The 24124-nt window shown below is 42.5% G+C and overlaps 5 protein-coding genes across 6 annotated transcripts in view; 4 read left to right on the plus strand and 1 right to left on the minus strand.

The window, feature by feature from the left end:
* Positions 1-2596: 2596 nt before the first annotated feature.
* On the minus strand, positions 2597-3535 carry ora2 (olfactory receptor class A related 2). Its single transcript, XM_067243974.1, has one exon. The coding sequence runs from the start codon at positions 3533-3535 to the stop codon at positions 2597-2599; it is 939 nt and encodes a 312-aa protein (XP_067100075.1).
* A 3355-nt stretch (positions 3536-6890) lies between these two features.
* Positions 6891-7844, plus strand: LOC136949518 (olfactory receptor class A-like protein 1). The gene has a single exon (XM_067243835.1). It carries the CDS (start codon positions 6894-6896, stop codon positions 7842-7844), a length of 951 nt encoding a protein of 316 aa, XP_067099936.1. The 5' UTR covers positions 6891-6893.
* A 5581-nt stretch (positions 7845-13425) lies between these two features.
* LOC136949794 (olfactory receptor class A-like protein 1) lies at positions 13426-14379 on the plus strand. The gene has a single exon (XM_067244042.1). The coding sequence runs from the start codon at positions 13429-13431 to the stop codon at positions 14377-14379; it is 951 nt and encodes a 316-aa protein (XP_067100143.1). The 5' UTR covers positions 13426-13428.
* A 5579-nt stretch (positions 14380-19958) lies between these two features.
* On the plus strand, positions 19959-20912 carry LOC136949616 (olfactory receptor class A-like protein 1). Its single transcript, XM_067243989.1, has one exon. It carries the CDS (start codon positions 19962-19964, stop codon positions 20910-20912), a length of 951 nt encoding a protein of 316 aa, XP_067100090.1. The 5' UTR covers positions 19959-19961.
* A 2573-nt stretch (positions 20913-23485) lies between these two features.
* The window catches only part of phtf1 (putative homeodomain transcription factor 1), a 47859-nt gene continuing 47220 nt past the window's right edge, over positions 23486-24124 (plus strand). For both annotated transcript variants that reach the window (XM_067241302.1, XM_067241293.1), the window contains exon 1: positions 23486-23617. The gene's annotated coding sequence lies outside the window, so the exon portion shown is untranslated. The remainder of the gene's footprint in view (positions 23618-24124) is intronic.

Consider the following 24124-nt stretch of genomic DNA (forward strand, 5'->3'; position numbering starts at 1 on the left):
ATGTTTAGGGGTTTGTTCATGAGTTTTGATGTGTCACCATGTTCTTGGGCTGGAGGACTATATTTGGGCGTAAACCTTCTCCAGGGTGGATGTGGGTGGGGCTTCTTCAACACTGCGTTGTCATTGGTCAATGGGAGAGGCTAAATTGCGTGTACCTGAGGCAGGTCTATAGAGTGACAGCAGACACAGCAGAGAACAACTTGTCTGGATTACTCCTTTATATCAGAGAAAAGCTTGTCATCTTTCGTTTGTTTTTGTGCTTTGTCTTATCTTTTGTGGTTCATGGAGCTGTTTGGTGTGGAGCTAATCCACCTTCATCAGTGTTAAACTGCTGTAGTTCTCAGTTCTTAGCTGTTTCCGTTTTTTGTTTTGTTTGTCTGTTTCGTATGTTTTGCATTGTTGTGTTTGCAGGTGTGGATCCAGGCAGAAACAGGACTGTGGAGGGACATCTCCAGAAGAGGGTATGTATTTCACCTCAAAAGATCAGTTAAACCTCAAAAGTGTTCTTTTTTTTTACATACTTTCATGTATGTGTAAGGTACAGTAGTTCAATGTACGGGTGTTTCTGAGGAAGGTTTTGAGGTGAGGTTAGGGTAGATGGCAGGGGAGGGGGGGGGGGGGGGGGGGGAGAGGGAGAGGGTAGTGAAGCTGTAGTTGTAGCCCGAGGGGGAGGCGACTGAGATGGGGGATCTGGCCCCTGCACGCCTGCCTAGGCCGAGGCAGTCACCTGGGACAGGAGGTCCCTGGAGGGACCTGACACAGCTGGAGCAGGTCCTGACTTGTACAGGGGAGAGGCTGACACACCCTTTACACAGGAACAGACACACACACACACGTAAAGGTGTAGAGACACATTGACCTACGCCCAGTCTTATGCTGTGTGTTTAACTTGAGTATTTTGACATTTTGCTCCATTCTGACTTTTATGTTTTTTGGGGGGTTTCCTGACAGGTAGCCAAGGAGCCTGAGGTGGGAATGGCAGAAGATGATGTCATCTACAGCCTGATTGGCTCATCCATGCGTTCTATCCTTCATTCCACCGGAGTCTGTGTCATGACCCAATCAGATTTCAGTGGTGTGAAGAGTAAGAAGCATGGAATTCATCATCAGGAGGCAAAAACACAGCAGCATCAGTTATTCAAGAAATCTATGATTCAGTTAACTCTGTTGTGTTCACCATATGTAGAATATTCAGCTTTATGTAAGAATTCATGAACATAAATCACAAATCAAGTTATACAGTTCAGTGTTCATTTATAATGCAATATCCACATTTGTTACTATTTCATGAGAGATTTGTGTAAACATTTGCAGATATGCAAATATAAATGTATATTTTAGTTTATTTTAGTTTTATTTATGGCTGCCAGGGATCTTGTACTGTCTTAAAGAAATATGGAGGAAGGGCTGAGTGTCAGATAGACAGATACAGACAGACTGACAGACAGACTGATTCATTTATTGATTGATTGATTGACTGATTCCCCCACTCACAACCGCCTCAAACATTGACCTCCACTGATTATCAACTGACAAGTTGACCTTTTAACCCCAACAGACCCAACACACTTCCCTTCCATGTTAAGAACCCCCCTCCACACACACACACACATCTCCAACATCCCCCCCCCCATCATCCTACCCATGTCTCGCTTTCCAGAGGCACAACTAAATCTGAGTGAACAATCACTTCCTATAACTGCTTCATCTTTATCCATTGTTAGCGATGAGCTTCTTGACACGGTTTCTCCACACAGAAGTCATCACTATTAACAGTATTCCCACCATCCTTTCCTCAGACCTGATATTTGAACATGTTTCAAATCCAGTATAATTTCTTCAGCCAAACTCCAGACATGGCATTGATACCACAGTGTTTCCACTGATGCCGCTCTCTGCACCAGAGGAGAGAAATCTCTGGAACAGCTTTTGACTTTCTTCTCAGATGAAAGAAGAGTTTTCCACCCTACCTACTTCAGTCTCTAAAGAGCAATTAACCGTCCTCATTAGCAACAAGACATTTCTCATTCTCTAGTCAAAGCATTAATTATAACCAGAGACGACTCTTAAGTCATCTGACAGATGCAGCAAGCAGTTCAGTCATCCAATTATAACCTTTCCGCACAATTAAGATGGAGAATAATGAACAAACGTTATTATCAAAGACATACATGTCTTTACGGTATCTCTCATGATTCATGTCTGACAGCCTTCTCTAATACGTCTGAATACATTCAACATTTGACATGTTGCTCATTTAGCGGACGCTTTTATCCAAAGTGACAAATTGTATATATAGAAAGTACAGCAGAAGATGTAAGTGCAAGGTTTCAGACACAGAGTGAAAAAAAAACACATCTAAGCTACCAGGCACAGAGCAACAATAACATCTCAACAATATCAAGTGTGCAATATATATTGTGTTCCCTAGCCACACCGCATGAATCGCAAAACAGGCCCAGGAATGTATTTCACGCTGTGCCCTTCTGACATCCATCATCATTAAGGTAGCCACACATTCTGTCTTCTTTGAGTCTAAAGAGAGAAAAACACCTTGAAGAAGTTATTACCTCAAGAATTAACTCCGACTGGGCCTTCACATGGTGGAGAGCGTGGTGGCTTTATCCAGCGTGGCCTTCTCCTGGGCCCGGCAGCTCAGCTGGTTCTTCACCTTCCTGTTGGAGGCGATGATGACCATGGGGCTGAGCGCCGCGTACAGCGAGGAGAAGAAGATGCGCAGGTCGGAGATGACTGAGGAGGTCATGGTCTGCCTCACCGTCAGAGTGTACACCCACAGCCCATTGTCTACCCCGTAGAACAGCACGTACACGGTAACCAAGGTGACCACGGCCTTGGCGGCTCGCTGCTCCGCCCCGCCACCGCGGAGCCCTTTGACCTGCTGGCTGTGGCGGTAGAGGAACACCAGGATGATGAGGCTGGCCAGGGTCATGAGGATCATGGGCACGGCGTCCCTGGTCACCTGGGCGGCGCCGTTGGCGTTGCGGTCGTCGATGGAGAGGAAACGCACAAAGCAGAACTCCACGTTGATGCTGTACTGCATGGCGGTGGAGTTGTTGTTGGAGCCCAGGGAGAACATGACGGCGGGCGAGCTCATGACCGTGTTGATGACCCACACGGTGACGAAGGCCAGCGCCAGGTGGCGGGCGAAGAGGTCGCGGGCCGACGCCCAGCGGGAGCCCGGCGGGGCGATGCTGAGGCACTGGTAGGCGCTCAGGATGAAGGTGAGCCAGATGGAGAGCGAGCGGGACGTGCGATACACGTAGATGACCGCCTTGCAGCCCGTGTCGCTGAAGACGTTGGCCAGGCTGAAGGAGGCGAGGACCTCCAGCAGGCAGCGGACCCCCACCACCAGCAGGTTGGCGCAGGCCAGGTGGAGCACGATGGCGTCGGCGGGGAGGAGACGGCGCTCCTGGTGGTACGCCAGCAGGAAGGCAGCGATCACGGCCACGTTCCCCGGCAGCCCGATCGCCGTCAGAGACAAGTAGAGCAGCCCTCTGACCATCAAACCAGACATCCTGCCTGCGAGGGGAGAGTTGATAGACACGTGACACACGAACACACAGAAATATCCTGCGTGTATGGGATACTGTGATATAAACAAAAAGAAAATGAAAACATTGGGAAGCTGGAGTACACACACAGAATCGACCCTGCGCTCCAACAGAGTACCACCAAATACCACTGACGGTTCTGTCTGTCTTACCTGAGAGGACGTGAAGCAGGTTAACTGATAACTAAACCCCCACTTAGTCCTGATCAGACTCCCCAGGACAAGTCAGAGTCACACTCCTCTTATAGCCCCAGTGAGATGAGATCAACATGCTCCAGTGAACGTAGCCTCCTCCGTTGCTGACAATTACCTGAAATCAATGCAGATGACTGCATCTGTCCCGGCTAATGGGCACCCCCTGGAATCCCGGTGTCAATCCTACCCAGGGTCTCTGTATGTGGCATGCACACACAGAAGCTATTACCAGGGAAACACCACCTAACATATAGAACACTAAATCACTGACGCCTAAAGGCATGCTGACTTCCAGAGAGCTTTAGGGAGAGAGTTGGAATGCACAGAATGCTGATCAGAGACAGTGTTCCAGGCTAGATTGTTCCGTTCAGTCAGAGATGTCACTTTGGAATCCATAAACAGACTCATCAACCTCCTCATCTGTGTCAGAGTTACATTGACATTTATTAACAGACAATTTTATCCAGAGCGACAAAAGTGCACACAGTAAATGCAGCAAGCATATGTTCATGACCAGAAGTGCTCTAAGGCAAAGGCCAAGAAACAGTCTGTGTTTATAAGACACAGTGCACCAAGATTATACCTCAAGTACAACATCCCAAAAAGGTACATTTTGCAGAAACTACAAGAAGTAACATGTTCTGTGTTTTATAGTAAGAGTTGCTTTGGAACGTATGGAAAGCCCTGAGGCGTTCCACGTCGCTCCTTTCTGTGAGTCCACATCCCCTTATTCCATTTCCAGTTGCCAGCTCTTCTCCACAGCGGGTGTCAATCTCTGCCTGTACCTTACAGGTGACAGCTTAGTGATGACTCCTGGGTATTGAGCTCTCCTACAGAGTGTCTACCAGGCTCCGAGCCTTTGTGTTCCCTGTGATTAGATGACTTCTCTTTTATCAACTGTGATCCATGTAGAGAGGATCAAATCGATGGTGAGGCTTCAGCGCCACCCATTGGAGAAGAATTGAACAAAATGAACACTGGAAAGTGTACAAGTAGCATTGGTGTTCAATAGTGACGTGGAGCGCTATATAATTATTGAGCTGAAAGTGAAGCAAAGTTATTAGTCTGGAGCACAGTTTTAGAAATCTTATCTAATGCTGTACATTGACTCATGGTAACTTACTCATGAGAGTAAATACATTATTACTGTAATGAAAATGCCTCATTAGGGCTTGATAAGACATAATATCCTCCACAGAGAGAGTGTGTGTGTGAGAGAGAGAGACAGAGAGAGAGAGAGAGAGAGAGAGAGAGAGAGAGAGAGAGAGAGAGAGAGAGAGAGAGAGAGAGAGAGAGAGAGAGAGAAAATAAACCTCAATTAAATAATGTGCATCCATCTGGAAGATTTGTAACTTTATTGGGGTGCTTAATCTCTTATGACTTCAGAGGCATTGCATTAAATGTTGAATCAAAAATGGAGGATGAATATGAGAAAAGTGGTCCATTCTTGGGGAGAAAACATGAGGGGAAACATGGTTTCTGTGACGCAGAATATATGATAGAATCCCTTGGGGGAAACAAGCATGAACTTGCCCTTTTAATTAGGCCTTTTCTCATGTAAACATATCAATACACTCATGGGGAAATAAAACATATATTTCATGTTGTGATGCATAGGGAATAAAATTAGGTAATGAGACTATTAAATCTTTCTATCATGGAAACTCAATCTCATTCATTTGGAGCTAAATAATGAACTGATAAGCATATAGCAAATCTCCCTAAATGTTACTGTATAGGAATACTGAATTGTCTATTCTGAAATATGTGTTTATTACAGCAGATAAAGTGGCATTTTCCCAGAAATCTCTGCTCAACATCGCGTGTGTTTTTACACCCTATTGCTTAACTCCTGTGTGACAAATTCCCAGAACAGTAAAAGAAAGGAAAGATTGGAACAGGGGACCAGCTGTGTGTGTTATGGTCTCTAGACACTACCTAGACGCTACCTTAATAGCTGAATTACTGAGTTTAATAGTCTGAGTTTACATCAACAACAATAACTCCACACCTCCACAGGGAGAGAACACTCTGGAGAACTGGCCCAGTTCAGATACATATGAATGAGTTTGAATATAGCCCAATATAGACATGCAGTGTCCATTATCACAGTTGTGGTCCAAGACTACATCCAAAAACATTGAGTCCTTGAGACTGTGTACAATCTCAAATACCCTTCTTCACTAGTATTTGAGTGTGTAGACTTGAGAGCTACGAGTTTTCAAAGCATGGAACTTATTGGGTGTGCTTACGCCTTCGGCGAGCACAACCATTGTTCTCTCACATATATCTTATTTTTATTATTTTTGCCCCCCTAGGAGCCGTCAATATTTGGACTACATAGACAGGGTCGTGTCCCCCCCAATATTGAGAAGACACCAATCTGTCCCCCCCAATATACAGCAGAAAATATGTAAAATGCAATCAATATGCTGTCTTCAATGCCACAGCCTAAACTTTACTAATTTCCGGCGCTTTAGCCATTTCCCCCTAACTAAATGTCAAGCTTTTTTGGGGGCATATTTTCAGTTAGCAGATGGTACTGTTTGAATCGCGATTCCATCTGAAATACGGTGACAACATTGTTACATTAGCTTGATTCAAAGGGGGTTCAGCTTGTTTCAAAGGGGGTTCTTAATGAATTATGCAATATGAGTAGGCTTGAAAATATCACTAGAAGGGAAAAACTTAAGGGGACGGACCCATCTGCAACCGATGCAAGTAAGCACACCCTACAATTTCCCCAGAAATTGTACCCTCTCTAGTTGGAGTTGAGTTTTGAAAACATGCTCTTGTTGTCTAGTGGGAGTCCTACATTTTGGGTGGGGGGTGGAGTAAAAACTGCAATGTTTTTTCCTTATCCCAATGGGGCACAAGAAGCTATAAATTGAAATTACACGGGCAATTCGCCACACATGTTCATTGCCCCGTTCATAATTCTTTATCGATAATCTCAGGTGAGGATATTCACATGCTAGGATATTTATTATCTGTAATTAAAGAGAGATGAGCTAACACATAAAAGTACACTAGTTGGCATTAGTTGCTTCTTTGCTTTATTGACTTCCTTGTTGTGTAACATCTTTGATTTTCTGCCTCTCGTCTGCAACTGCATAGGCTTGGAGTCATGGATCTGTGTGTGACCATCAAAGGAGTGTCCTTCCTCTTGCAGACCGGTATGGGGATCCTGGGGAACGTGGTGGTTATTCTCGCCTACGCCCACATCCTCTTCTCAGACCGCCGTCTCCAGCCGGTGGACATTATCCTCTGCCACTTGGCCTTCGTCAACCTCCTGCTGCTCCTCACCCGCTGCGTGCCCCAGACCATGACCGTCTTCGGCCTGAAGGATTTGCTCGACGACCCCGGTTGCAAGGTGGTCATCTATGCCTATCGCGTATCCCGCGCCCTCTCCGTCTGCATCACCTGCATGCTGAGCGTGTTCCAGGCGGTGACCCTCTCCCCCGCCGTGGGCCCCCGCTGGTCCAGCCTGAAGGCCCAGCTGCCCTCCCTCCTCCTGCCCACCTTCGTAGGCCTCTGGTGCCTCAACATGGCCGTATGCATCGCGGCGCCGATGTTCACCACCGCGCCACGCAACGGCACCGTCCCGGCCTTCACCCTCAACCTCGGCTTCTGCCACGTGGACTTCCGGGACAGCCTGTCGTACGTGATTAACGGCGCCATCCTCACGGTGCGCGACTTTGCCTTCGTGGGGCTGATGTTGTGGTCCAGCAGCTACATCCTCCTGGTGCTCCACCGGCACAGCCGCAAGGTGCGGAACATCCGGAGGGCCCAGGGGGGAGGGATGGAGTCCAGGGCGGCAAAGACGGTTATCACCCTAGTGGTCCTGTACGTCGTGTTCTTCGGCATAGACAATGTGATCTGGATCTACATGCTGACCGTGGCCAAGGTGTCTCCGGTTGTGGCGGACATGAGGGTGTTCTTCTCCTCCAGCTATGCCTTCCTCAGTCCTTATTTCATTATCTCCTCCAACAAGAAGGTGAAAAGTAGGATCACGTGCGCTGCATCGGACCAAGAGCAACAGTCAGTGGACACTCAAGAATCTAATGACAAGGTTTAAAGTGTCTAACAGGTCGTTGTCATTTGGGTAATAATCTGTTCATGTCTTCTTGTTGTATGAGTAGAAGTAGTTTGTGACATTCTGAATGGAACTTAGGCCTACTGAGTAAAAATACGTTGGTGTGTGGAAATAAATAACAAAAAGTACGTTTTGATGTTTTATACAGGTACTTGGTCTGTGTACTTGGTGGCCATTTGTTTTTCTATTTTGCAACCTGTGTTGACAAACGCAAAATAGAGTAATATCGTTTCGTCAATTTAGGAACTCAAACCCACATTGAAGTATAACGGCTTGTTTTTTGTTGTTTCGTTTTTTTTTTATAGGCTACTGTAATAACCATATCACACAAATGGTATAACGAGACATTAATCGTTGGTTTGATTATTCCATATAATTTATGCTGATGCAAAATCTGAAAAATAGGGTCGTAATTTTGTTTTGTCCATTTTGTGACCAAAATGCTTGGTTTCCATTGTTTTGTTTTATTTCAGAATAATGGAATAAAATAACACAAATGGTATAACGAGCCATATACTCGTTTGTTTGATCGTCTATTATTATGCACGCTGGAACAGGTGAAAAAGAGAGAGAGCGGGAGAGACGTATAATGATTGGAGGTGTTATTACTTCCAAACACCCGAGGGCAGCAACAACTAGCTTTTTTACCTGTAATCTATAGGCCTACTTTATTATCTGGACTACACAGCAGGTTCTTTAATAGGAGACACACACACCACGCTGGATGTAGGCCTACATGTCGACCGAGTTTGCTAGTTGCTACTTAGTTATAAAATAATGATCTTTGATGAACCCAAGTTTCTTTAATATATATGAGAAACTTCCTCCACCCTCTCTCCCCCACCTAAATTATCGCTTTCAGCTCTGTTGTATGCTTTCATGAAGGGCATTGAAGCAATCATAGTGAGCAAGTTGAGGTCAGATGTGGGCTACCTTGCAGTGTACAGACACACAACTAATAGCCTACTTTTAATCCCTCTGCTTTAGAAAAGCCCAGAGGAGGTTTAAACCCTGGGTCTGCTGACCCAATATGCAACTACAGGTTTCAAGCTTGTCAAACCACTTTTTTGACTAAACAATACAGTACAGACTATGTTGATTATTACACAATAGCGTGTGTGTGTCTTCTAGTAAAGAACCTGCTGTGTCGTCAAGAAAATATAAGTAGGCCTATTGGCTTCAGGTTAAAAAAAAAAGCTAGTCATTGCATTGTCTGCTCGTATCACTTGCAACATAAAGTGTGTAATCAGAGAAAAACTATAGCTATATTGTAGTATGTTTTAGTGTTCTCAATTTATGATATTAGTAGATACAAGATTATAACCAAATGTATAGGCATGGCTGTGAGCAAAACAACTGCTGCAGTGCATCTAAATGTAATGTAAAGCTTTTAACACGTTGCATAAAGCTTGTACCAAAGACCCTCGATGAAAAAGTTGTTTCTATTTATTATTACAGCACAATTTGTGTAATTTGTCACTCATACATTTGCAGTTTATGGCTAATAGCAGAGACCTGATGTAAAAACTAGAACCTCAAGTAGATAAACAAGAAGCTAAAGCTAACGGAGTCAGGTAGCTGAGCGGTTAGGGAGTCGGGCTAGTAATCTGAAGGTTACCGGTTCGATTCCCTGCTGTCAAAATGACGTTGTGTCCTTGGGCAAGGCACTTCACCCTACTTGCCTCGGGGGGGAATGTCCCTGTACTTACTGTAAGTCGCTCTGGATAAGGGCGTCTGCTAAATGTAAATGTAACGTTCTACTGTTAACAATGTTAGCTGGTCGGGTTTGCGGGGAATCTCAAATAATAAATAAAATTGTCGTTTGCATGTGAGACTGGAAATAAATACAGCACAGAAATAAATGTGGTGCTGGGAAATATATGTGGCGTTAGGAAATAAAAGTCTCAAAAAATAAATAAATGTGGCATTAGGAAATAAAAGTCCCATGAAATAAATAAATGTTGTTTTTTCAAAAACGTCATTTTGAAATAAATAAATGTATTTATTTATTGATGTAGGTAAATGGATTCAGCTATATAATTATATGATGCTATATTAATATATTTATTGCCATCTTTTTAAATTTCAGGGTTTATTTCATAGCCATATTTATGTATTTATCTATTTATTTACCGATCTATTTATTTATTTAATTGTGACTAACTCGGCGTTCCATAGTATTATGCATACTGGCACAAGTGAAAAAGAGGGAGAGACGTGTAATGATTGAGGGTGTTATTACTTCCGAACACCAGAGGGCAGCAACGACTAGCTTTTTTTTCCCTGTGATCTGTAGGCCTACACTCTTGACGACATAGCAGCAGGTTCTTGAGTAGAAGACACACACACCAAACTGGAGGCACATGTTGACCGAGTTTGCTAGTTGCTACTTAGTTAATAAATCTTTGATGAACCCAAGTTTCTTTAATATATATTAGAAACATTACAAGACGGGGCTCCAGTGTGTGTTCAAACAAGGCCAAAAGTGCCAGACGGTATCAGTTGAAAAAGACAATCACACCCGTGCAAGAAACACTCCCCAACCCTCCCTCCCTCCCCCCACCTATTACCTCTTTCAGCTCTGTTGTACATTTTAATGAAGTGCATTGAGGCAATCATAGTGAGCAAGTTGAGGTCATGCAACCCAATGACTAAATGTAAATGCAGACTACCTTTGCAGTTTACATAGACACACTGTCAGAGGCACTGTTGTGGATACTTTTTTCAAAGTTCTGATAATATTCTATGTCCAAATTCAACTTCTTCAAAGTCCTAAAACAGCACAGAGCAGCAATGAGAGGGTTCCCAGGAAAATCGGATTTCCTTTGTCTGTGTTACACCTTTTATATCCAACTAATTATACCCCTGAACTTTTAAAACAGATCTATTGGCCTACTATGATTGTAAATATCCTATGACTTCTGCTCCAATTGGGCCTTGATGCAATGCCATCTAATATTTTCTGCTGTTTCTGCAACATTTTTGGGGACTAACCAGGGACCAAACCAGTACCTTGTGCCCAGTTCCTCTATTCTGCCATACTACATGTGTTTTCCAAAGTGAATAGTAACTGGTCCAACTCCATGTCCAAGCCCATGGTATCTGTGGAGGAATACAGTCATCACACTTGTCAAATCCTCCCAACACAAGTCCACAAGTCAAACTGATTCAAGACATTGACGAATGCTGTAAGAAGATGTCAATGTCGAAAGTAGAGCAAAATAAATGTATAAATCTGCAATCTAAATTGGATGAGCTATATCTGAATAGAGCGCATGGAGCTTTTGTAAGGTCAAGGTTAACCTCAAATTTTTATAAATTCTTTTGGGAGGATATAAAGGATTTATTGTTTTATGCTCTCAAGGAATGTATTGAATATAAGACTCTGATGCCTACAATGAGACAAGGATTAATAACATTACTTCCTAAACCTGGTAAGGATAAAAGAAGCATAGATAATCTAAGACCTATAACCTTACTTAATGTTGATTATAAGATATTTACCCATGTCATTGCCAATACGTTTAAAGAGGGTATGTCACAAATTATTAGTGAATCACAATCGGGCTTCTTTCAAGGGCGATCTATCCATAACAACATAAGATTAGTTTTAAACTTGTTAGACTATAGGGACAAAATTGAAGATGAGGGTTTTATTCTGTTTTTAGACTTTTGTAAAGCATTTGACAGGTTGGAACATCCTTTTATTTTCAAAACATTGGAACATTTTGGTTTTGGTGAACATTTTCAGAAGGTGATAGGAATGTTGTATGATGATATAAATAGTTCAGTACTATTAACACTGGGTGCATGCAAAATATTTGAGGTGAGGAGGGGAATTAGGCAGGGGTGCCCAGCCTCACCTCTTCTCTTCATTATGGCAAATAGTAACTGTTTGTTTGTTGTATTATGTTTCTTTTGACATAAAGTTTAGGCTGTGGCAACTCAAGCAACTCAATCGCTAACAAGACGAAACTATTGACACCGACGTTGTCTATGTAGTCCAAATATTGACGGATCCTTAGGGGGGCAAAAATAATAAAACTAAGATATATGTGAGAGAACAATGGTTGTGCTCGCCGAAGGCGTGAAAAGTGGTCCGTTCTTGGGGAGAAAACATGTGAGGGAAAACATGGTTTCTCTGACGCAGAATATATGATAGAATCCCTTGGGGGAAACAAGCATGAACTTGCCCTTTTAATTAGGCCTTTTCTCATGTAAACATATCAATAAACTCATGGGGAAATAAAACATCTATTTCATGTTGTGATGCATGGGAATAAGATTAGGTAATGAGACTATTAAATATTTCTATCATGGAAACTCAATCTCAGTCATTTGGAGCTAAATAATGAACTGATAAGCATATCGCAAATCTCCCCAAATGTTATTGTATAGGAATACTGAAGTGTCTATTCTGAAATATGTGTTTGGTACAGGAGATAAAGTGGTATTTTCCTAGAAATCTCTGCTCAACATCAAGTGTTTTTACACCCTATTGCTTAGCTCCTGTGTGGCAAATTCCCAGAACAGTAAAAGAAAGGAAAGATTAGAACAGGGGACCAGCTGTGTGTGTTAGGGTCTCTAGACACTACCTTAATAGCTCCATCAGTCTCAGTTTACATCAACAACAATAACTCCACACCTTCACAGGGAGAGAACACTCTGGAGAACTGGCCCAGTTCAGATACATAAGAATGAGTTAGAATATAGACATGCAGTGTCCACTGTATCACAGTTGTGGTCCACTGCTGCTGAACCATGTCTATAACCACTACTATGTGCAATATTTATTTATGCAATTACGTGCAATAATATTACGTGAAATATTTTTTCTTACGTGCAATAACTCATTACTTATTCATAGCGGCAGCCAGCACACTTAACTCACACTTAACTCTCACTTACATTATATATTATTATATTATTTTACTATTTTATACCCTTAGATCCTTATCTTCATATTTTATATGACTCCCTCTATCTTGTATCTCGTATATTTTATATTTTGTATTTTCTTTAATTGTACTCTGAGTGCTGTTCTGTACCCTGCTGCTGTTGCAAACTGCAATTTCCCCACTGCGGGACAAATAGACTACATCCAAAAACATTGAGTCCTTGAGACTGTGTACAATCTCAAATACCCTTCTTCACTATTGTTTGAGTGTGTAGACTTGAAAGCTACGAGTTTTTAAAGTAACTTCTTGGAGTTCAGTTTTGAAAACATGCTCTTGTTGTCTCATGGGAGTCCTACATTTTGGGTGGGGGGTGGAGTAAAAACTGCAATGTTCTTTCCTTATCCCAATGGGGCACCAGAAGCTATAAATTGAAATTACACGGGCAATTCGCCACACATGTTCATTGCCCCGTTCATAATTCTTTATCGATAATCTCAGGTGAGGATATTCACATGCTAGGATATTTATTATCTGTAATTAAAGAGAGATGAGCTAACACATAAAAGTACACTAGTTGGCATTAGTTGCTTCTTTGCTTTATTGACTTCCTTGTTGTGTAACATCTTTGATTTTCTGCCTCTCGTCTGCAACTGCATAGGCTTGGAGTCATGGATCTGTGTGTGACCATCAAAGGAGTGTCCTTCCTCTTGCAGACCGGTATGGGGATCCTGGGGAACGTGGTGGTTATTCTCGCCTACGCCCACATCCTCTTCTCAGACCGCCGTCTCCAGCCGGTGGACATTATCCTCTGCCACTTGGCCTTCGTCAACCTCCTGCTGCTCCTCACCCGCTGCGTGCCCCAGACCATGACCGTCTTCGGCCTGAAGGATTTGCTCGACGACCCCGGTTGCAAGGTGGTCATCTATGCCTATCGCGTATCCCGCGCCCTCTCCGTCTGCATCACCTGCATGCTGAGCGTGTTCCAGGCGGTGACCCTCTCCCCCGCCGTGGGCCCCCGCTGGTCCAGCCTGAAGGCCCAGCTGCCCTCCCTCCTCCTGCCCACCTTCGTAGGCCTCTGGTGCCTCAACATGGCCGTATGCATCGCGGCGCCGATGTTCACCACCGCGCCACGCAACGGCACCGTCCCGGCCTTCACCCTCAACCTCGGCTTCTGCCACGTGGACTTCCGGGACAGCCTGTCGTACGTGATTAACGGCGCCATCCTCACGGTGCGCGACTTTGCCTTCGTGGGGCTGATGTTGTGGTCCAGCAGCTACATCCTCCTGGTGCTCCACCGGCACAGCCGCAAGGTGCGGAACATCCGGAGGGCCCAGGGGGGAGGGATGGAGTCCAGGGCGGCAAAGACGGTTATCACCCTAGTGGTCCTGTACGTCGTGTTCTTCGGCATAGACAATGTGATCTGGATCTACATGCTGACCGTGGCCAAGGTGTCTCCGGTTGTGGCGGACATGAGGGTGTTCTTCTCCTCCAGCTATGCCTTCCTCAGTCCTTATTTCATTATCTCCTCCAACAAGAAGGTGAAAAGTAGGATCACGTGCGCTGCATCGGACCAAGAGCAACAGTCAGTGGACACTCAAGAATCTAATGACAAGGTTTAAAGTGTCTAACAGGTCGTTGTCATTTGGGTAATAATCTGTTCATGTCTTCTTGTTGTATGAGTAGAAGTAGTTTGTGACATTCTGAATGGAACTTAGGCCTACTGAGTAAAAATACGTTGGTGTGTGGAAATAAATAACAAAAAGTACGTTTTGATGTTTTATACAGGTACTTGGTCTGTGTACTTGGTGGCCATTTGTTTTTCTATTTTGCAACCTGTGTTGACAAACGCAAAATAGAGTAATATCGTTTCGTCAATTTAGGAACTCAAACCCACATTGAAGTATAACGGCTTGTTTTTTGTTGTTTCGTTTTTTTTTTATAGGCTACTGTAATAACCATATCACACAAATGGTATAACGAGACATTAATCGTTGGTTTGATTATTCCATATAATTTATGCTGATGCAAAATCTGAAAAATAGGGTCGTAATTTTGTTTTGTCCATTTTGTGACCAAAATGCTTGGTTTCCATTGTTTTGTTTTATTTCAGAATAATGGAATAAAATAACACAAATGGTATAACGAGCCATATACTCGTTTGTTTGATCGTCTATTATTATGCACGCTGGAACAGGTGAAAAAGAGAGAGAGCGGGAGAGACGTATAATGATTGGAGGTGTTATTACTTCCAAACACCCGAGGGCAGCAACAACTAGCTTTTTTACCTGTAATCTATAGGCCTACTTTATTATCTGGACTACACAGCAGGTTCTTTAATAGGAGACACACACACCACGCTGGATGTAGGCCTACATGTCGACCGAGTTTGCTAGTTGCTACTTAGTTATAAAATAATGATCTTTGATGAACCCAAGTTTCTTTAATATATATGAGAAACTTCCTCCACCCTCTCTCCCCCACCTAAATTATCGCTTTCAGCTCTGTTGTATGCTTTCATGAAGGGCATTGAAGCAATCATAGTGAGCAAGTTGAGGTCAGATGTGGGCTACCTTGCAGTGTACAGACACACAACTAATAGCCTACTTTTAATCCCTCTGCTTTAGAAAAGCCCAGAGGAGGTTTAAACCCTGGGTCTGCTGACCCAATATGCAACTACAGGTTTCAAGCTTGTCAAACCACTTTTTTGACTAAACAATACAGTACAGACTATGTTGATTATTACACAATAGCGTGTGTGTGTCTTCTAGTAAAGAACCTGCTGTGTCGTCAAGAAAATATAAGTAGGCCTATTGGCTTCAGGTTAAAAAAAAAAGCTAGTCATTGCATTGTCTGCTCGTATCACTTGCAACATAAAGTGTGTAATCAGAGAAAAACTATAGCTATATTGTAGTATGTTTTAGTGTTCTCAATTTATGATATTAGTAGATACAAGATTATAACCAAATGTATAGGCATGGCTGTGAGCAAAACAACTGCTGCAGTGCATCTAAATGTAATGTAAAGCTTTTAACACGTTGCATAAAGCTTGTACCAAAGACCCTCGATGAAAAAGTTGTTTCTATTTATTATTACAGCACAATTTGTGTAATTTGTCACTCATACATTTGCAGTTTATGGCTAATAGCAGAGACCTGATGTAAAAACTAGAACCTCAAGTAGATAAACAAGAAGCTAAAGCTAACGGAGTCAGGTAGCTGAGCGGTTAGGGAGTCGGGCTAGTAATCTGAAGGTTACCGGTTCGATTCCCTGCTGTCAAAATGACGTTGTGTCCTTGGGCAAGGCACTTCACCCTACTTGCCTCGGGGGGGAATGTCCCTGTACTTACTGTAAGTCGCTCTGGATAAGGGCGTCTGCTAAATGTAAATGTAACGTTCTACTGTTAACAATGTTAGCTGGTCGGGTTTGCGGGGAATCTCAAATAATAAATAAAATTGTCGTTTGCATGTGAGACTGGAAATAAATACAGCACAGAAATAAATGTGGTGCTGGGAAATATATGTGGCGTTAGGAAATAAAAGTCTCAAAAAATAAATAAATGTGGCATTAGGAAATAAAAGTCCCATGAAATAAATAAATGTTGTTTTTTCAAAAACGTCATTTTGAAATAAATAAATGTATTTATTTATTGATGTAGGTAAATGGATTCAGCTATATAATTATATGATGCTATATTAATATATTTATTGCCATCTTTTTAAATTTCAGGGTTTATTTCATAGCCATATTTATGTATTTATCTATTTATTTACCGATCTATTTATTTATTTAATTGTGACTAACTCGGCGTTCCATAGTATTATGCATACTGGCACAAGTGAAAAAGAGGGAGAGACGTGTAATGATTGAGGGTGTTATTACTTCCGAACACCAGAGGGCAGCAACGACTAGCTTTTTTTTCCCTGTGATCTGTAGGCCTACACTCTTGACGACATAGCAGCAGGTTCTTGAGTAGAAGACACACACACCAAACTGGAGGCACATGTTGACCGAGTTTGCTAGTTGCTACTTAGTTAATAAATCTTTGATGAACCCAAGTTTCTTTAATATATATTAGAAACATTACAAGACGGGGCTCCAGTGTGTGTTCAAACAAGGCCAAAAGTGCCAGACGGTATCAGTTGAAAAAGACAATCACACCCGTGCAAGAAACACTCCCCAACCCTCCCTCCCTCCCCCCACCTATTACCTCTTTCAGCTCTGTTGTACATTTTAATGAAGTGCATTGAGGCAATCATAGTGAGCAAGTTGAGGTCATGCAACCCAATGACTAAATGTAAATGCAGACTACCTTTGCAGTTTACATAGACACACTGTCAGAGGCACTGTTGTGGATACTTTTTTCAAAGTTCTGATAATATTCTATGTCCAAATTCAACTTCTTCAAAGTCCTAAAACAGCACAGAGCAGCAATGAGAGGGTTCCCAGGAAAATCGGATTTCCTTTGTCTGTGTTACACCTTTTATATCCAACTAATTATACCCCTGAACTTTTAAAACAGATCTATTGGCCTACTATGATTGTAAATATCCTATGACTTCTGCTCCAATTGGGCCTTGATGCAATGCCATCTAATATTTTCTGCTGTTTCTGCAACATTTTTGGGGACTAACCAGGGACCAAACCAGTACCTTGTGCCCAGTTCCTCTATTCTGCCATACTACATGTGTTTTCCAAAGTGAATAGTAACTGGTCCAACTCCATGTCCAAGCCCATGGTATCTGTGGAGGAATACAGTCATCACACTTGTCAAATCCTCCCAACACAAGTCCACAAGTCAAACTGATTCAAGACATTGACGAATGCTGTAAGAAGATGTCAATGTCGAAAGTAGAGCAAAATAAATGTATAAATCTGCAATCTAAATTGGATGAGCTATATCTGAATAGAGCGCATGGAGCTTTTGTAAGGTCAAGGTTAACCTCAAATTTTTATAAATTCTTTTGGGAGGATATAAAGGATTTATTGTTTTATGCTCTCAAGGAATGTATTGAATATAAGACTCTGATGCCTACAATGAGACAAGGATTAATAACATTACTTCCTAAACCTGGTAAGGATAAAAGAAGCATAGATAATCTAAGACCTATAACCTTACTTAATGTTGATTATAAGATATTTACCCATGTCATTGCCAATACGTTTAAAGAGGGTATGTCACAAATTATTAGTGAATCACAATCGGGCTTCTTTCAAGGGCGATCTATCCATAACAACATAAGATTAGTTTTAAACTTGTTAGACTATAGGGACAAAATTGAAGATGAGGGTTTTATTCTGTTTTTAGACTTTTGTAAAGCATTTGACAGGTTGGAACATCCTTTTATTTTCAAAACATTGGAACATTTTGGTTTTGGTGAACATTTTCAGAAGGTGATAGGAATGTTGTATGATGATATAAATAGTTCAGTACTATTAACACTGGGTGCATGCAAAATATTTGAGGTGAGGAGGGGAATTAGGCAGGGGTGCCCAGCCTCACCTCTTCTCTTCATTATGGCAAATAGTAACTGTTTGTTTGTTGTATTATGTTTCTTTTGACATAAAGTTTAGGCTGTGGCAACTCAAGCAACTCAATCGCTAACAAGACGAAACTATTGACACCGACGTTGTCTATGTAGTCCAAATATTGACGGATCCTTAGGGGGGCAAAAATAATAAAACTAAGATATATGTGAGAGAACAATGGTTGTGCTCGCCGAAGGCGTGAAAAGTGGTCCGTTCTTGGGGAGAAAACATGTGAGGGAAAACATGGTTTCTCTGACGCAGAATATATGATAGAATCCCTTGGGGGAAACAAGCATGAACTTGCCCTTTTAATTAGGCCTTTTCTCATGTAAACATATCAATAAACTCATGGGGAAATAAAACATCTATTTCATGTTGTGATGCATGGGAATAAGATTAGGTAATGAGACTATTAAATATTTCTATCATGGAAACTCAATCTCAGTCATTTGGAGCTAAATAATGAACTGATAAGCATATCGCAAATCTCCCCAAATGTTATTGTATAGGAATACTGAAGTGTCTATTCTGAAATATGTGTTTGGTACAGGAGATAAAGTGGTATTTTCCTAGAAATCTCTGCTCAACATCAAGTGTTTTTACACCCTATTGCTTAGCTCCTGTGTGGCAAATTCCCAGAACAGTAAAAGAAAGGAAAGATTAGAACAGGGGACCAGCTGTGTGTGTTAGGGTCTCTAGACACTACCTTAATAGCTCCATCAGTCTCAGTTTACATCAACAACAATAACTCCACACCTTCACAGGGAGAGAACACTCTGGAGAACTGGCCCAGTTCAGATACATAAGAATGAGTTAGAATATAGACATGCAGTGTCCACTGTATCACAGTTGTGGTCCACTGCTGCTGAACCATGTCTATAACCACTACTATGTGCAATATTTATTTATGCAATTACGTGCAATAATATTACGTGAAATATTTTTTCTTACGTGCAATAACTCATTACTTATTCATAGCGGCAGCCAGCACACTTAACTCACACTTAACTCTCACTTACATTATATATTATTATATTATTTTACTATTTTATACCCTTAGATCCTTATCTTCATATTTTATATGACTCCCTCTATCTTGTATCTCGTATATTTTATATTTTGTATTTTCTTTAATTGTACTCTGAGTGCTGTTCTGTACCCTGCTGCTGTTGCAAACTGCAATTTCCCCACTGCGGGACAAATAGACTACATCCAAAAACATTGAGTCCTTGAGACTGTGTACAATCTCAAATACCCTTCTTCACTATTGTTTGAGTGTGTAGACTTGAAAGCTACGAGTTTTTAAAGTAACTTCTTGGAGTTCAGTTTTGAAAACATGCTCTTGTTGTCTCATGGGAGTCCTACATTTTGGGTGGGGGGTGGAGTAAAAACTGCAATGTTCTTTCCTTATCCCAATGGGGCACCAGAAGCTATAAATTGAAATTACACGGGCAATTAGCCACACAGAATGTTCATTGCCCTGTTCATAATTATTTATCGATAATCTCAGGTGAGGATATTCTCATGCTAGGATATTTATTATCTTAAAGAGAGATAAGATAACACATAAAAGTACACTAGGTGGCATTAGTTGCTTCTTTGCTTTATTGACTTCCTTGTTGTGTAACATCTTTGATTTTCTGCCTCTCGTCTGCAACTGCACAGGCTTGGAGTCATGGATCTGTGTGTGACCATCAAAGGAGTGTCCTTCCTCTTGCAGACCGGTATGGGGATCCTGGGGAACGTGGTGGTTATTCTCGCCTACGCCCACATCCTCTTCTCAGACCGCCGTCTCCAGCCGGTGGACATCATCCTCTGCCACCTGGCCTTCGTCAACCTTCTGCTGCTCCTCACCCGCTGCGTGCCCCTGACCATGACCGTCTTCGGCCTGAAGGATTTGCTCAACGACCCCGGCTGCAAGGTGGTCATCTACGCCTATCGCGTATCCCGCTCCCTCTCCGTCTGCATCACCTGCATGCTGAGCGTGTTCCAGGCGGTGACCCTCTCCCCCGCCGTGGGCCCCCGCTGGTCCAGCCTGAAGGCCCGGCTGCCCTCCCTCCTCCTGCCCACCTTCGTAGGCCTCTGGTGCCTCAACATGGCCGTATGCATCGCGGCGCCGTTGTTCACCACCGCGCCACGCAACGGCACCGTCCCGGCCTTCACCCTCAACCTCGGCTACTGCCACGTGGACTTCCGGGACAGCCTGTCGTACGTGATTAACGGCGCCAGCCTCACGGTGCGCGACTTTGCCTTCGTGGGGCTGATGTTGTGGTCCAGCAGCTACATCCTCCTGGTGCTCCACCGGCACAGCCGCAAGGTGCGGAACATCCGGAGAGCCCAGGGGGGAGGGATGGAGTCCAGGGCGGCAAAGATGGTTATCACCCTAGTGGTCCTGTACGTCGTGTTCTTCGGCATAGACAATGTGATCTGGATCTACATGCTGACCGTGGCCAAGGTGTCTCCGGATGTGGCGGACATGAAGATATTCTTCTCCTCCAGCTATGCCTTCCTCAGTCCTTACTTCATTATCTCCTCCAATAAGAAGGTGAAAAGTAGGATCATGTGCGCTGCATCGGACCAAGAGCAACAGTCAGTGGACACTCAAGAATCTAATGACAAGGTTTAAAGTGTCTAACAGGTCGTTGTCATTTGGGTATTAATCTGTTCATGTCTTCTTGTCAGGGGCGGCGCCAGATAATTTTTAATGCAGGTACTGAGGGTGTGCTAGATCATTGACAAGGGGAGCTGCGATATATTATATAAATCTATCAGGGCCAGAGGACCCATTATCATCCCCGGGAGTGTAATGGCCAAAACCAGCCCATCCCCACCAGGATGACTGACATACGAGCCATACATTGAACATTGGGGGCTAACCCGAACCTAGGACCTAGTCAAGGTTTTTATGTGAGCTGCAATCAGAACTTCACATTAATGCGAGCGCGCATAGCGAGATTTTTTGCATAAATTTCAGTTCAAAATCGTTTTTAGAGCTTTATGTTATATAAACATTACGTTGGACTCATTGTTATATTTTCCGGAAATTACAACCCACATTTTTACCTGAAAGATTCAGTGCTTTTGAGAAAACATATTTTTCCCACCCTTGCAGGAACCTAGATTTATGAAGTGACACATCTTTCTTTTTTTACCTGGCTTTTTCAGTTCCTCCTGGCATCTTTTCCCCCCATCCATTTTATTATTTTCGTATCAGCTTAATCATGCTAACTCCCTCCACAACAATAAATGATGGTTTAGGGTTGTCTCCATGAAAACAACCTGTACACGCACTTGTGTTTGAGAAAGAGAGCATGCGCGACAACTTTTTAATGCACGGTCTGATCATGCGCTTATTTAGATTAGAACCTAGTGTAGCCTATCAGTCACACAGTAACTTAACAAACTTAACACATCGTTGTATTCGGTGTGTGAAAAAAACAAAGAGAAAGCAGGCGATCTGCTGGCCCAATTTATGAGCGGGCAGAGCGGCCCACCGGGAATTTTCCCAATTCTCCCGATGGCCACTCCGGGCCTGAATACTATTACTAAATGAGCAATATTTTAGGGGGTGTGGTCGGTCGGTCTATCTGGGTGCTTTGGTCTTTCTCGGGGATGCTGAAGCACCTGCTAGCCCCTCCCTAGCGCCGCTCATGCTTCTTGTTATATGAGTTGAATGAGTAGAAGTCGTTTTGTGACATTCTGAATGGAAATTAGGCCTTAGTAAAAATACATTGGTGTGTGAAAATAAATGACAATAAAAAGTAAGTTTTTATGTTATATACAGGTAGTTGGTCCGTGTTCTTGGTGGCCATTTGTTTTTCAATTTTGCAACCCGAGTTGACAAACGTAAAATACAGTCATATCGTTTCGTCAATTTAGGAATTGAAGCCCACATGTAAGTATTACGGCTTGTTTTTTGTTGTTTCGTTGTGTTTTTTTATAGGCTACTGTGATAACCATATCACACAAATGGTATAACGAGACAGTAATCGTTGGTTTGATTATTCCATATAATTTATGCTGGTGCAAAATCTGAAAAATATCGTTTTGTCCATTTCGTGACCAAAATGCTTGGTTTCCATTGTTTTGTTTTATTTCGGAATAATGGAATAACCATATAACACAAATGGTATAACGAGCCATATAGGCTACTCGTTTGTTTGATCGTCCATTATGCTGCCTGAACAGGTGAAAAAAAGAGATAGAGGGGGAGAGACGTGTAATGATTGGAGGTGTTATTTCCGAACGCCTGAGGGCAGCAACGACTAGCTTTTTTACCTATACTTTATTATCTGGACTACACAGCAGGTTCTTTAATAGGAGACACACACACCACGCTGGATGTAGGCCTACATGTCGACCGAGTTTGCTAGTTGCTACTTAGTTAATAAATAATATTTGATGAACCCAAGTTTCTTTAATATACATTAGAAACTTCCTCCACCCTCTCTCGCCCCACCTAAATTATCGCTTTCAGCTCTGTTGTATGCTTTCATGAAAGGCATTGAAGCAATCATAGTGAGCAAGTTGATGTCAAATGTGGGCTACCTTGCAGTGTACAGACACACAACTAATAGCCTACTTTTAATCCCTCTGCTTTAGAAAAGCCCAGAGGAGGTTTAAACCCTGGGTCTGCTGACCCAATATGCAACTAGGTTTCAAGCTTGTCAAACCACTTTTTTGACTAAACAATACAGTACAGACTATTTTCATTAATACACACTAGCGTGTGTGTGTCTTCTAGGAAAGAACCTGCTGTGTCGTCAAGAAGAGCGTCTGCTAAATGACTAAATGTAAATGTAAAATGTAAGTAGTCCTATTGGCTATAGGTATATATATATAAAAAAAGCTAGTCATTGCTGCCCTCTGGTGTTCAGAAGTAATCACACCTCCAGTCATTGCACATCTCTCCCCACCTCTCTCTCTCTTTTTAACCTGTGCCAGCATGCAATGTACGGACGATCAAACGAGTAAATCGCTCGTTATACCATTGATGTTATATGGTTATTTCATCATTCCAAAATAAACGTAACTACCAAAAACAAGCCGTTATACTTAAATGTGGGTTTGACTTCCTAATGTGACGAAACGATATTACGGCTCTATTTTGCGTTTGTCAACACGGGTTGCTAAATAGAAAAACGAATGGCCACCACCAGGTACACGGACCCATCGACCAACCCATTTCTGAATTGAACATCTGAGTTACGAGATTTGTTACTAAAACAGAAGCTGCAGAACCCGGAAGAGGGAAGTGCGAGTGTAGCAAAGGCGCACCACTTTAATTTCGTAAATGAGACAATTAAGATGTACATCTCCTACGGCCAATGGGTAAACTTTAAATTCATTCTCAATATTTTAATTGACGAAACCTGTTATTTCCCGACTCCGAGAGCCTGAAAGCAATAGTCTATGTAGCATTAATTTACGCATGATAACTGGCTAGCCATCGTAGTAGTGCTACACTTACTTAGGCTACTGTACCGCTGAACCTTGATTGATTTTACTTTGCCAGCTAGAGCTAAATATTTATTAATAATTCACTGTCACTGGAATGTGAACTGATCTCAGGTTTTCACGTGAATGCAGTTAGACAACCCTCTTAGCAATGACGTAAGCTAGCAACACTAGGAAGTACTGTAAACTTTGGAGTTGTAATATATGTAACGTGTGAGACCGAAATTAACATTTGAACGACTGTGTTAGCGATTTAGCTGTCATTTGGGCTAAATTAGTTTATCAACGTAACTGCAGATAATGGCCATAGCTTTCATGCTAACTACAGTACTTAGCTAGTAAGTAGATGGCTAACTAGCCTAGCAGATGTCATTACTGTTT

The sequence above is a fragment of the Osmerus mordax genome, chromosome 1 (genome assembly GCF_038355195.1).
Source record: "Osmerus mordax isolate fOsmMor3 chromosome 1, fOsmMor3.pri, whole genome shotgun sequence".
Lineage (NCBI taxonomy): Eukaryota > Metazoa > Chordata > Actinopteri > Osmeriformes > Osmeridae > Osmerus > Osmerus mordax.